At 51.6% G+C, this 12,514-nt stretch overlaps 4 protein-coding genes across 4 annotated transcripts; 2 read left to right on the forward strand and 2 right to left on the reverse strand.

Annotated features, from left to right (window-relative positions):
* Positions 1 to 631: 631 nt before the first annotated feature.
* Positions 632 to 2,253, reverse strand: NCS57_01487600 (HET-domain-containing protein; the record flags this gene model as incomplete). The annotated part of the gene is made up of 2 exons (XM_053064461.1): positions 632 to 659; positions 713 to 2,253. The coding sequence occupies 2 exons, from the start codon at positions 2,251 to 2,253 to the stop codon at positions 632 to 634; spliced, it is 1,569 nt and encodes a 522-aa protein (XP_052906089.1).
* An 856-nt stretch (positions 2,254 to 3,109) lies between these two features.
* NCS57_01487700 (uncharacterized protein) lies at positions 3,110 to 4,081 on the forward strand (the record flags this gene model as incomplete). The annotated part of the gene is made up of 1 exon (XM_053064462.1): positions 3,110 to 4,081. The coding sequence occupies one exon, from the start codon at positions 3,110 to 3,112 to the stop codon at positions 4,079 to 4,081; it is 972 nt and encodes a 323-aa protein (XP_052906090.1).
* Positions 4,082 to 4,260: 179 nt separating this feature from the next.
* Positions 4,261 to 10,636, reverse strand: NCS57_01487800 (Zn(2)-C6 fungal-type domain-containing protein; the record flags this gene model as incomplete). Its single annotated transcript, XM_053064463.1, has 8 exons — positions 4,261 to 4,917; positions 4,972 to 5,032; positions 5,094 to 5,891; positions 5,947 to 6,518; positions 6,579 to 7,205; positions 7,254 to 8,061; positions 8,117 to 8,211; positions 8,714 to 10,636. The coding sequence occupies 8 exons, from the start codon at positions 10,634 to 10,636 to the stop codon at positions 4,261 to 4,263; spliced, it is 5,541 nt and encodes a 1,846-aa protein (XP_052906091.1).
* A 490-nt stretch (positions 10,637 to 11,126) lies between these two features.
* NCS57_01487900 (uncharacterized protein) lies at positions 11,127 to 11,826 on the forward strand (the record flags this gene model as incomplete). The annotated part of the gene is made up of 2 exons (XM_053064464.1): positions 11,127 to 11,307; positions 11,363 to 11,826. The coding sequence occupies 2 exons, from the start codon at positions 11,127 to 11,129 to the stop codon at positions 11,824 to 11,826; spliced, it is 645 nt and encodes a 214-aa protein (XP_052906092.1).
* Positions 11,827 to 12,514: the final 688 nt, after the last annotated feature.

Consider the following 12,514-nt stretch of genomic DNA (forward strand, 5'->3'; position numbering starts at 1 on the left):
AATTAAATAATTTATAGTATTTTTATTATGATTTTTATTAAGGTAATTTAAGATTTATAATTAGTTTATTTATTTAATTAGTTTACTTATTAAGTATATTAGTTTATAATTAACTTTAAATTTAATAACTAAACTAAAGGACTATATATTAAATAAGGTTAATTAATATAAATATTAAGTTTTAATTCTTATAATATATAAAGGGTTTTAAATATCCTAATTATAGAGCCTAGGAGAAATAGATACCAGGGTATTAAGAACGAGCTAGTTTACCATAGCAGTAATATTAGCGACTAGATATTAAAAAAGAACTACTATTTGCCTTGGGCACCTAATAAACTCAGACTCATCGGCACCTCTAAAACAACCAATTCGAGTATATCTGCCGCTGCCATCCGCATCCGGTTTGAGTATAAGACCATCAATAGCAGCTGCCCTTTGCCCTGATTGTCGGGTCTTGGGGGGAAATGCGAGAGCTGCGGTTTTAGAAGCCATAGAATCACCGTCCACTAGTATGTGTGTCCTCATCGTTGTAGCAGCACAAACAATCTCGCAGTCGAAGACTCTCAGGTCAAGAGTTGCGGAAGCAGAGGATGAAGTCCCACCAGCAGACGTCATTTGGTGGGTCCACTCAATATGCTGCCCCGACAGGAATTTGCCTTGCCGTATGTGAACGCGGAGAGTTAACGAGCCGCCTGAGACCCGTCCGTACGGTAGGCTATCCTCAACAAGGACATTGTGGACTTCGAGAACGTCGGCGTGATACCACTCATGAGTATGGTCCATGTACATGGAGCTAAACCGTACGGGACTGTTGAGAGACGCCCAGGACCAAGAGGGCGCAGTGTAGTCTGGACAAGGAATATAGGGTTCAGTCGCTGATGCCTGCCAGAGTAAGGTTCGGGGCAGAGTTTCGCCCGTCCAAAGTCCGGAGATATACAATCCCAGAAATAATGGCTCTAGAGCTTCCGCGACTCCAGCGAAGGCCGTCAGCTTGTCTTCAATATTGGATAGTTTCCGACCCGAGTACATGGACACGATATACGCCCACATCCTCCCAAGCTCCTGCGTGTCGGTGATCTCTGACTTGGGCTGTAGTCGCAAGTCAAGACAGGTTGATGGAAGCCGCAAGTCTCCAAACGAGGCGGGGATGTTGATTGAGCCTCCAAGATTTACTGTGCCATGCTGGCATTGGTACTGCAGCGTATGGGAAGCATAAAAAAGTGATCTTGGAGAGAGAAACCTTTCCTGAAAGGTCCAGCCGCGGCGGTTGATAGGTTCTTCGTCGTCATTGTACCAGCCTTCCACCGTGAGAGATACCGTGCCCAGCTCACCATCCACATTCCAGAACGGAATTAGGGCTGCAGGATCTGGCGGCTTCCTTGGATGAAGAAAGCCCTCTTGGGAGTTACTAGCACTCGTGGCAAATACCGTAACCGCTGAGTTACGGTAGATGTTGCACATGTTGGCCAGTTCATGATTCTTGTCCTGATCCGAGTCTTGCAAGATGCAAATAGCATCTACCCAAAGATATCGCATGTTCAACGCCCTGGTAACTTTTAGGGCGTCTTGGATAGTTTTTGATAGGATTCGTTCATCCAAGTTTGCCAAACGACCGTTCAAGTTGGATCTTATGGTTTTGCCTGGTTGGTCCGATCCCCAGCAATACGAGAGCGCGACGTATTCCCCAAAGCTGTGGCCCGTTTCCAGAAGTCGAACCTGGGAATTTCTTTCTTCGCCTAAATCAATGACTCTGGTCGGCAGAGGTTTTGCCTCTCTTTGTGGACAGTCGGGGTGTTGCGAACAGTCTGATAGCCATTTCGAGATCTGGCTGGTTGCTTTGCGTGAGAAGACGATAGGATCTAACTCTCGAGCGGTGACGCAAGAAGCTGCTGGATCGGCTGGGCGAGTAAAAGCGGTCATGTAAAACGCAGTACCGTTTATCCAGAGTGCGAAACGGTTTGCGCCGGCCGGAGTAAAAACCTCGGTGATCATAGACGATGGAATATGCCCAAACATAACATCGATTTCATCCCCAGGAGGCTGCTCGTCTTTGGGCACGATATCATCTGCGCTGGGTTTCAGAAGTCGGATTAGTGAACACCAGGAGCATGCTTTCAGGGCCATTTGGCCGAGGGACGACTGGTATCTAATTCGTTGCTCTTGGCCATTGATAATACCGAATTCTCGAAATGCAGGGGTCGAAAAAATAGCATCCCAGCAGGCTGCGCAGACAAGATCTCTGGGACTCATTTTACTCATTTCAGAGTTAAGCGATGCAGCAGACTATGCCATGGGCTAAGGTTTGGCACGCTAATAAACTTCGCTGGTTAGTATATCTATTACTTTGGGCATTAATTCCCCTCATTGCGTTGCAGCCTAAGGCTATGATTTATAAGCGGGTTAGCTAAGAGCTCTTATTTATTTGTAGTGCACTTTGGGTTTGGCTTAGGAAGATTTATCTTACCTATTGGCTGATATGGACCAAGGCCAAGGCGTAAGCTAAATACTTTAAAAATTAAGTTTAGACTATTTTAAAGAATTTAGCGTTATAATATATATAACTTAACTTAAATAATTAAATAGCCCTATTATATATTAAAAGTAATAGCAAAGTTATAAGTATTTTTGCAAGGCCAATTGCAGAGTTACTTATATAGTCTTCCCTTTGGGCTCTTGTGAATCGTAACAGCTATCAAAGTATCAACAAGACAGGCACCAACGTCGTTCATTTACAATGGCATCCCAACGCGGCGACATGTCACTCGACTAGGAACTAAAGAAAGGCAGAGGAATCTTTCGTTATTGGAACCTCACCGCGTCAAGCCAGCCACCTCCAGATGGCGGACTTGTCGCTTGGCTCCAGGTCCTCGGTTCCTTTCTCATTACTTTCAACAGCTTTGGCCTTGCAAACAGCTTTGGTGTATTCCAGATATATTACGAGACCACTCTTCTTCGTCAGCATTCCTCTTCCTCCATATCCTGGATTGGAACACTTCGGCTGTCCTTGATTCTTATCATCGGCGTTATTTCGGGCCCCTTGTTTGGTCAAGGACATTTCTACCCCATCCTAATCGCTTCGTCTCTCATGATTGTTTTAGCATTCATGATGTTGAGTCTGGCAACACAATACTACCAAGTCATGTTGACATGGGGAGTGCTCGGGGGAATATGCACGGGACTCTTGTACATCCCCAGCGTTGCCATGATTCCTCTGTACTTCATCTCTCACCGTGGTCTCGCTCTTGGCTGTGCGACTGCTGGTGGATCTTTTGGTGGTGTTATCTATCCCATCGTTGTCCGTCACTTGCTCAATACTGGAGGTTTCGGCTGGGCTTGCCGAACCATGGGATTCATCGCCCTCTTCACCCTCAGCGTCGCTGCCGTTATTATCAAACCAAGCGTCCAGGCCGTCAAAAAGCCAACACGGCAGCTGTTCGACAGATCTATCATCAAGGACCGGGCGTTCACTGTCTTTGTCTTGGCCTCTTTCTTTATGTGGCTAGGCTTCCTCGTACCTTATATCCTTACGCCTACATTCGGCCTCGTTGGACTCGATCACCCCGTACCTGAGGACCTTGCATATTATATGTTGGCTGTCCCGAATGCTGCCCAAGCCCTCGGAAGAATTATCCCTGCAACGATGGTGGAACGGAAGCTCCTTTCCGCCGAAACTATTCTGCTGTTCAACTCAGTGGTGGCTGGAACCCTGGCGCTATGCTGGATCGTTGTTCATAACCTCGGCGGATTTGCTGCTTTTCTCGTTCCCTACGGATTCTTTTCTGGCGCTGTGACTACATTGCCCGCGTTCATCATTCCATATCTCAGCCCGTCTTTAGCCGTCATTGGCACTCGAATGGGAGTAGTGTACGGCGCAGCAGGCTTCGGTGCTCTGATCGGGACTCCGATTGCTTTGGCGATAGATACTCATGGTCGTTCCTTTTTGGGTGCTCAGTTGTGGAATGGGCTGACAATTATTTTTGCATCATGCCTTTGTGTGTACCCTCTACATGAAGCAAGGAAGCGACGAGTTGCAATTGAGGGAAAGGCTGAAGCCCAGTCTGAAGCTATAAACAAATAATTGTCGACTAAGGGCAAGGGGAGATAGTATAGATAGCGATGTAACCTACCGTATCCGTTATGAAAAACACCGGCTGAGCTATCAATGTTCTTTGTATATAAGAAAACAAATTTGGAACTAGTAGAATGTTATATTCTACTTAATGGTATATTGAAAAGAAGTACAGGGTCTTATATCCACTATAACCATTCCCGCAAGTTATCCAAGATAGGACTCAGACCAGCCAAGAGATAGTCCGGGTCTACCTCCAGAACTGCTAGTAATACGGAACACCGGCCCAGGGAAGATGCTCTCTCCGCTTCGTCTTCATAAGTCAAGTCCCCAGAAATAGCAGAGAGCCCCAGTCCGAGAACAGCGTGACCCATTGTCCAACTCAGGGGAAATACCAAGGGTGGCAGCCTCCCATTGTGCCCTCCAGAGTACAACCGTGCGAAGAGCCGCTGATGTCGGAAGAGTTCAAGGCCTGTGTCGGCCACGGCCCGGCACAGCATCGTCGTCCTGCCCCCTGGCGTCGGCCAGAGGAGAGAGGCGCGGAAGACAGCTAGGTGGTAATGAAACTGGCCCCAGGCAGAGAGTTCGGACCTGGATACGCCATCATCGTCGTCGTCTGGAACGGTCTCGACGAATTCCTTCCATCGGACGAGCCATTCGTCGAGACCTCGGCAATACTCGCGTGCCTCCTCTGCGGGGCTTCGACATATGGAAGCGGCCCCCTTTACTGATTGTGAGTTGTGCTGGAGCAGAGCGCTGTGTATTTGTAACATCTGCAGAGATATCAGATACGAAAATATGGAGATCTGTTCCTCAAGATTATCCGTTGTCCTGTTGGCCAGTTCCTGCGATGAGACCGTCAGTCAAAAGTCATGCCCCCAGGCGCTGCCACTACACACCTGTCGAAGAGCATCGCCAATGTTTAACAAACTGGGCCGCGCAAATGCGATGGATAGCTGACTACGCCGGGAGTATTAGTTCTGCTAGCTCTACCCGAGACCGAGATGACGGTTATTCTAACCTCTCTAGGCAATATAGCGTCCTCGTTAGGGTGCATAGAATATCGTGGAACTGATCCTCTTCCATGGATGGCCGGTGGGCTAGGTCGAAGAAGTGACGAATAGCAAAACCGAGGTGCCGCCACACATCGCCCGACCCTGGACTGAGAAGTAGATACAGGCAGATCAGAAGAGTCCTCTGCAGGAGAGCAATATTCTCGGCTCGTGATGCATGATTACATGACGTGCTCATTTCTGAGACGGCACTGCGGAAGTAACCATCCGCTTGTGAGGACGGGTTCGCTTGGCCGACTTGGCCAATACGCGAGGACACGGCGAGAACGAGAAAGAAGAATTCCCGGGTATCAGACTGCAAACAGCGGTCATCATTCGCGTAGAATTGTGCCAATATTTCGTCCAGCTTGGCTGGTTGCAGGATTGGGTAGAATACGTTTGCGGACCGGGCAAAGAGCTGGAACAGGCTGATTGCCATAGACATGGGCGGAGGCGCGGCGGGGAGAGAGCTTGAGCCTTGAACAAGGTAAGGAGAGAAACAGTTAGCTCGATGAACATCTTTCGGCAATACATATGCCTCCTTTTGACGCAGGAAGCTTCGAAGACAGCCCAGGGAACTCCAGCGGCCGAAGAAAATCGTGGACGTATGCTCGGAGGGGACTGCTGATGTTGATTTCAGTTTCCATTCATCCAAAGGAACGAGAATGGTTGAATCCAGAAGCGTTTGTCTAGGGTTTTCTGAGTGATTCTCTGAGAGCGCCTCCTGAGAGAGCTGCTTGATCTTGTCGACGAGGAACCCAATGCGCCTACATCTCTGCTAAATATCCTCTCAAGAATGACTCGGCAATTTAGGACACATACCTCATGGATACATTCCTCCCCTGCACTGGGTCAAAAATCATGCATTCTCGCGATACACGAAGGCATTCCCTACATGCCGGCAGCTGCTGGTGGCATTTTATGCGGCGGTCGCGGCAGAAGCTGCAGGATGGCAGCGCTCCCAAGATTTTGTCAAGCTCTGCAACCGGAGTTGAAGCCGATGTGTCAGGATTTTGGGGTTCAGGACGGGTCACTCGGGCTTCAGGCAAGGCGAAATCAACCAGAGCTTCGTGACGCATAGAGGGACTCCCGTCCATTTCCACGTCGTCATTGATGAATGCACGCCACCATTCATCATCATCCAGAAACCCACAGCTTGTCTGGCTCGCCGTATCTGACTGGGGGCCAGGCTTGGCATGCGGAGGGAACGGAATATTCCTATGGCGTATGGTGTGAACGCGGCGCTGGGTCACTAAACAGTCGAGCTCCTCGAGGACGCTCATGTCATAGTCGCTACCATCTTGGCCAATCTGGTTCCGTCGACATGTGTCGACCAATTCCCGGATATAATGTGCCGTGTCTGCCACGGCAGGCCAACGAATAGATAACGCGTCCTGCCATCGGTGTCAGCAAACAAACTCGGCTTGCAACGAAGGCAGGTACATAAGAGTTACCAGAAGCTGTATGAGAGCGTCCAGCGCTTCGTAGCCGGACACGAGAATCGGCGTGCCCTCGAGTTCTGCTGCGTGGTTGCGAACAACGTAGAGTAGCACCATGCCAGCCTGGAAAGCACTATTAGTCAACTCAAATGCCATGATGAAACCGCCAGATCGAACAGCTTGAATATGTGACGTGATGAGGTGGATTGATGCAGTCGCAGCGGCTATCAAAGAGGATGCAGAGACGGCCATGTTCCTTGAGCAGGGCCTGTGAAGCAGTACCTCGCACTGGTAGGCTGCGGACTCCAGACGCGAGCGTGCTAGCCCATCAGTCGCTCCTTGGTTCACAAGACTCTTGATGAGATCTATCATGGACTGAACCCAGGAATCATAATCCTCGAAGTGGTTGGGAAAAGGCTGGTCGAAAAACTGGACACCGTGGATTTGGGACTGGATGATGCGTATGCGGGTATGAATTAGAAACTGTGCCTCGCGGAAGTCATGAGACCTCTGAAGACCGAACCATTCTGGAGTCGTATGAGGGTCACCGCCGTTGTATGGGAGGTGAACACTAATGTGTGCATCACTCAGAGCTACGGGACATCCAGCAGCAATGCCGACGATTCGGTCGAGTTGGTAGATCTGCACATGGTCAACTTAGGAGGGGATGAGTTGGGTATGAGGTCGAACCGTCCAAAAGATCCTCCTTCGTAGTTCGGCATGGGCTGGATCAGGGATAATGGCTGGGTCCGGTTCCTGATGCAGTCCCAGACCAACTGCCATGCGCATCGCTTCGCCTGTGATGAACCAGCAGTTGGCGGTGTGAGGGAGGAGAAGCCCCAGTTGGATGAGGAGAACGAGACACTGAAGGCTTGCAACTGATGAAGTTTTAAGAAGCTGAGCGTTCTCCAGAGCATCGGCATGCAGCGACTCACTCAACGCTGCGACTTTTGGGAAATCGTGACTGTTCGACGTAAGCGAGCTGATGGCCAGGATCATTGGGACTATAAAGCTAGGCATGGTAGTCTGCTGTTGACCGAGAGTACCATGGCCATAGAAGGATTCGAAATAATTATCGAGATCTTCCTCCATGAAGCAGGGGAACCTTGGGAGGACCTCATCCATGTATTTCTTGAACAGACGCCGAGCCACGTGGATAGGGATGTTGGTCGCCTTGAAGTGAGAGAACTGGGAGGCATACGCCCTGCCGGCGCTTCTTGTTTGATCATGGAAATAGAGGCCACGGACCGGAATTTTCAGAGGCGGCCGTTCTGAGGGATAGAAGAGCTTGGCCCGATGTTGAATCCTAACGTCCGAGTCAAACAAGTCCGGCGTCATGTGGGCTGTAATGGACAGGGTAGCCATTTCCAGAGCCCTGGCATGACTCTGGTCGAGATCCCCACGCGAGCGGTTACCATCAGCGCCAACACTGGCCACATCGGGGAGGCTTTTTGTGCGCTGGAGCTCTTCTAGTTGCTGTTCCAGATGTTGGAGCAGACTGGTCGAGGTTAACCTAGGACTTGGTTTGACATGGGCCTAGAGATGCAACCCACCTGCGTGGTATTTCAGCTGCAGTCTGTCGGTTGACCGCCATGCATTCCGCCCCAGCCGCTATACACCGGCGACATCTGGGAGTGCCCCTATCGCACTACGGGGGCACGAGTAAGATTCTAAGGAGCGGTCAAGGGTAGGACGTGGTTACCCACCTTTTGCTTGAGCCGGTAACATCTCGAGCAAGCGGGGACGGACTGATGCCTTTTTGATCTTGAATGAGAGATCATGATGTGTCATGGTACTGCCAGCACGTTACCGCGCCACTCAGACCATGGCAGGGTATTCAGTGTACCTGGATTCCAGCAAGGTTGGGAGGTGACGGTGGAAAGTTTGGAATCATAGAATGTCGGATACGCTCCTGGGCTATCAGGAGATGTGGGCCCCACGTGACAGGGACTTCGCCGCCACCTGGAGCGTGTAAAATTAACGTGTGCTAACTACATAGAATCTCCCTAGACAAGCCTTAAGAGCCCCGAGGGCCTGCAACCAGGGGCGGCTCTGGCCAAAACAACCACCATGGCCTTATCCCTCGCCACCGGCTCCGTCGTCTGTTCCCGTGCCTCTCTCATCGTTGGTCGAGATGTGGAAGCCGTTACCTCAAAACTGGCCATATTGGAGCGACTGGTGATGTGGATCTGCTCTGATGGGATATCTTCGCCATTGACCATGACTTCTACGACGGGATTGACGGCGCCCTGTACATCTTCATTAACCTGCAGCGTTCCCTGGATCTTGAGCAAGAGGTTATTCGCTCCGTTAGGAGAAACCTCATACGTCTCTACATTGAGAAGTGGTCTCGCTTGTCTGATCAGAGCTGCAGGTGCGGCCTTCAGCTGGATCACATCCGAGTCCAGAGCTGGCGTGTGGGGAGGCTCAATGCGCAGCCGAGTACGCTTCTCGAAGGCATTGGCCCATCTGAGTAGATCAGCGTCGTCGTATGCCCGGCCTGCAAAAGTCAGACCGACAGGCATCTGTTTCTTGGCCATGATACCCATCGGTACCGTCACAGACGGGATGCCCAGGTGGCGAAGGGCTCTGTTTCCATGGCTGTACCAGACTCCGTTCTCCCATGCGTGAGCGGCCGCGTCTGGGTCGATATCCGAGTCTGCGGCCGCCACATCGCCCTGACACGGGAAGACGAAGAAGTCGCACTTGTACTCGTCAAGATAATCATCCACAAGTTGTTTGCGCATGGCCTCGAGTGCATTGACGGCGGTCTCCAGATTCTTGGTCTCAAACATGGGCGTCTCACGGGTATAGCTGAAAAGCTTGCCCCAATGAATCGAGTTTGATGCTGGAACATGCTTCAGCTCGACTGGCGTTCGCATGGAGTGCGGGAAGATGTTGAATTCGTCGACACAAGACAAACTGGAAAGCTTGGGGTCTGCATTATCCCGTAAGAAGCTCTCCCATCCATGAGCAACTATGGGACCCCTCTCGTACCAGTTCCAGTCATCTGGCAGGCGTGCGGACCCCTCTGGAAGCGAAGACGGGTTCTCATATCCTGTGACAGCAGGGAAATCGGAAACAGCGACAATCTCGGCGCCCAGGGCCTCCAGCTCCCTCTGCGCATGTTGCCATAGTTGCATGACGTCGTCACTCGTGAAGACCGGCGTAGCGCCATGCGGCGCAGGCCCGCCAATGTACATACTAGGGACCGCGATGCGTCGGCCTTTCAGTGAGACGGCCTCTGAAATGCTTCGGAACAACCCTGCAGTTGGACCTAGCGGGCCCCATGGCTCAGCCAGTTTGATGAATGGCTGATGTCTCCAGAAATCGCCTTCAGTTGAAGAATCCTTCGCTGTGATGACCTCGAGGAGCCTCAGCAAGTCATCCATCGTTCTCGTATGTGGCACCACCACGTCGCAAGTCGGGTAGAGGGGCCAGTTGCCACGTATGGAAAGCCATCCTCTTGAGGGCGTGTACGCTAGGAGGGCATTGTTCGACGCAGGAGATCGTCCAGAAGAAACTGTCTCTTCGGCCATTCCAAAGGCTGCCATGGAAGCTGCTGTTGAAACTGCAGACCCGTTGGAGGAACCAGACGCCCAGGCGGCGGCCAAGCATGCGGGATTGTATGGGCTCTCGGCGCGTCCATAGATGCCTCGCTGCATTCCACCATATGCCATTGGCGGCATGTTCGTACGGCCGATGAGCACGCCCCCCTGGGCTCTGATAGCAGAGATAGTAAAGGCATCCTCGTTGGCGATGAGATCCTTAAATGCCGGGGATCCGCTGGCGACTGTCATGCCTTTGACCTTGTAGCTGTCCTTGACGGTATATGGGATACCTTCAAGGCGACCAACGGGCTGTTCATTCGCTCGACGATCGTCGGAGGCGGCGGCTTCGTCAAAGACATGCTGATTGAGAACAGGAATTGAGTTAAGAGCCAACCCGTGGCAGTCGTAGCGAGCCACGCGGCGGAGGTACAGCGCAACCAACTCGACGCTCGTTAAGCTACCTGATGATAGGGCGGCCTGGAGATCGTCAATCGACGCTCCAACCAGGTTCAGTGTCTTCATGGTTCTGCCAGAGAGATCTGTCGGCATAGGGGAGGGAATGAGAAGTGGCTGGGCTGGGGACGTGTCTGACAGTGATTACGAGTGCAGGGAGGGTCTTTTGAGCATATGGGCCTGTCACCGGCCCGGCCATCGTCATCTTTTTGTATAGCCATCTTCCCCTGAGCAAGCTCAAGAATGCCCCGGGCCGGACAGCATGCTCGCGTGATACCGAGCTGGTGAAGCACGCTGTAGCGATAGCGAGGTTCCGATCCTCGGACGCCAATCCCCGGCACTAATAATGCAACTAGGCAAGCCAGCTGCGTTTCCTGGGATTGGGGTTTGGGCCGTGTGTGGGGAATGTGTGGAGGGGGTTCATTACAACAGCGTTCTGCTTTTCACATCCTTTCTTCTTCCAGTACCCAATCTGGACAGTTTCCTCTGAAAATTATCGCCAGCTGTCTTGTTCGTTGTTCATCTATTACGTCTCACAACTCGGGCGGCCATTACCACCATGCCATCTCAAGCCGTCCAACGCATCAGCGTCCGCTGGCTCCCTGAGGCCGCCTATGAAGATACAGATACCGTGGCACTCAATGTTGGAGGATACTTTATTGACCTACGCGTGGTCAAAGAATCCGGCGCGATCCAATGGAGTCGAGCTGGTGAGCGGATCGTCCTCAAAGAGGACCCCCGTACGTCTCACGACCTACCATCCCACCGGAACCGTTGGTTGACACAGCTGAACAGCTACCTTTCGATGGACTCATATTATTGACTCGCTCGACCTGACCATTCCAGACGACGCTCACTTCGAGAAGCTGCCGAATGGAGATGATCTTGAGATTGGTACCTATCCTCTGGGAGGCGTCCCCACTGATTACGAAGAGGTCTGGAGAGACATCACGCAGAAGTCTCCTGGGGAACTTTCGTGGATTCTTCAAAGCAGTGATGGGTCTGCTTTCATTGGCAAGGTCGGGAGCATATTTCTGGCCATACAGAAGACCCAGGGGGGTTTTGCTGCCCGGAGAGAAGATCGGGACGTGATTGGGAGCACTTGGAAGCTCACGTTCGAAGATGGGGCAACGGCTGGTCTCCCTACTGCGGCACAAGGCTCTGAAGCCATCGAGACTTGGGATAGTAGGTGGACTGAGGGTCAGACGATTGAGATAAAAGGGGTTGAGTACATGTTTAGGGGGGTTAGCAAGGCCTGATCTAGTCAGTGTCAACCATAAAGTTTAGCAGACAAGTCAAGTTTATTCCAGAAAGCTTCTCTACAACAATTTCTGCGTGATCAGTGAGGTCTGTATCTCGAATCATCAGCCATCTATCAGCTCGACCGCCAGTGGCTTGCCGGGGGCCATTGGTGTCCAGAGAGTCGGTCAGTCCCCCGCACCATCATTTGGGGAACCCCTACACGGAAATTCGCTAGCGTCGGACATTGGCTCGCTCATGCCGGCCAGAGGGAACTCAACTCACGTACTATACTGTATCGGGCGAGCTGACAGGGACCGGCTCTGTTCTCTGATTACCGGCGTTCGTTATCTCGTCTCCACCTCGACAACAAACCCAGCGTGATTGGGACCTGGGGTGGCACGGAAATCAGCTCGCGTCGGGTTTTGGCGGTGGCTAGGCCCATCAAACCCCAGCTTTGAGTCATGTACATGCCCCAAACGCACCCCAGAATCTCGTGCCAGGTTTGACAATGGGGATCTCCATCTCCGTATCAGTTCAGCAGTCCGTCCCTCCGATATACCACGGGTTGGAACCCCCCCTTCCCGAGCAGGCTATAAAGCTTCATCCTCCTCGAAGGCATCGTCTCATCCAGACTGAGCCAACTGATCATTTTCTCGGCCCTGAGCATCCGTCCTGTCCTCCCTGAGAAAGACTTGCAAACTCTTC

The sequence above is a fragment of the Fusarium keratoplasticum genome, chromosome 15 (assembly GCF_025433545.1).
Source record: "Fusarium keratoplasticum isolate Fu6.1 chromosome 15, whole genome shotgun sequence".
Lineage (NCBI taxonomy): Eukaryota > Fungi > Ascomycota > Sordariomycetes > Hypocreales > Nectriaceae > Fusarium > Fusarium keratoplasticum.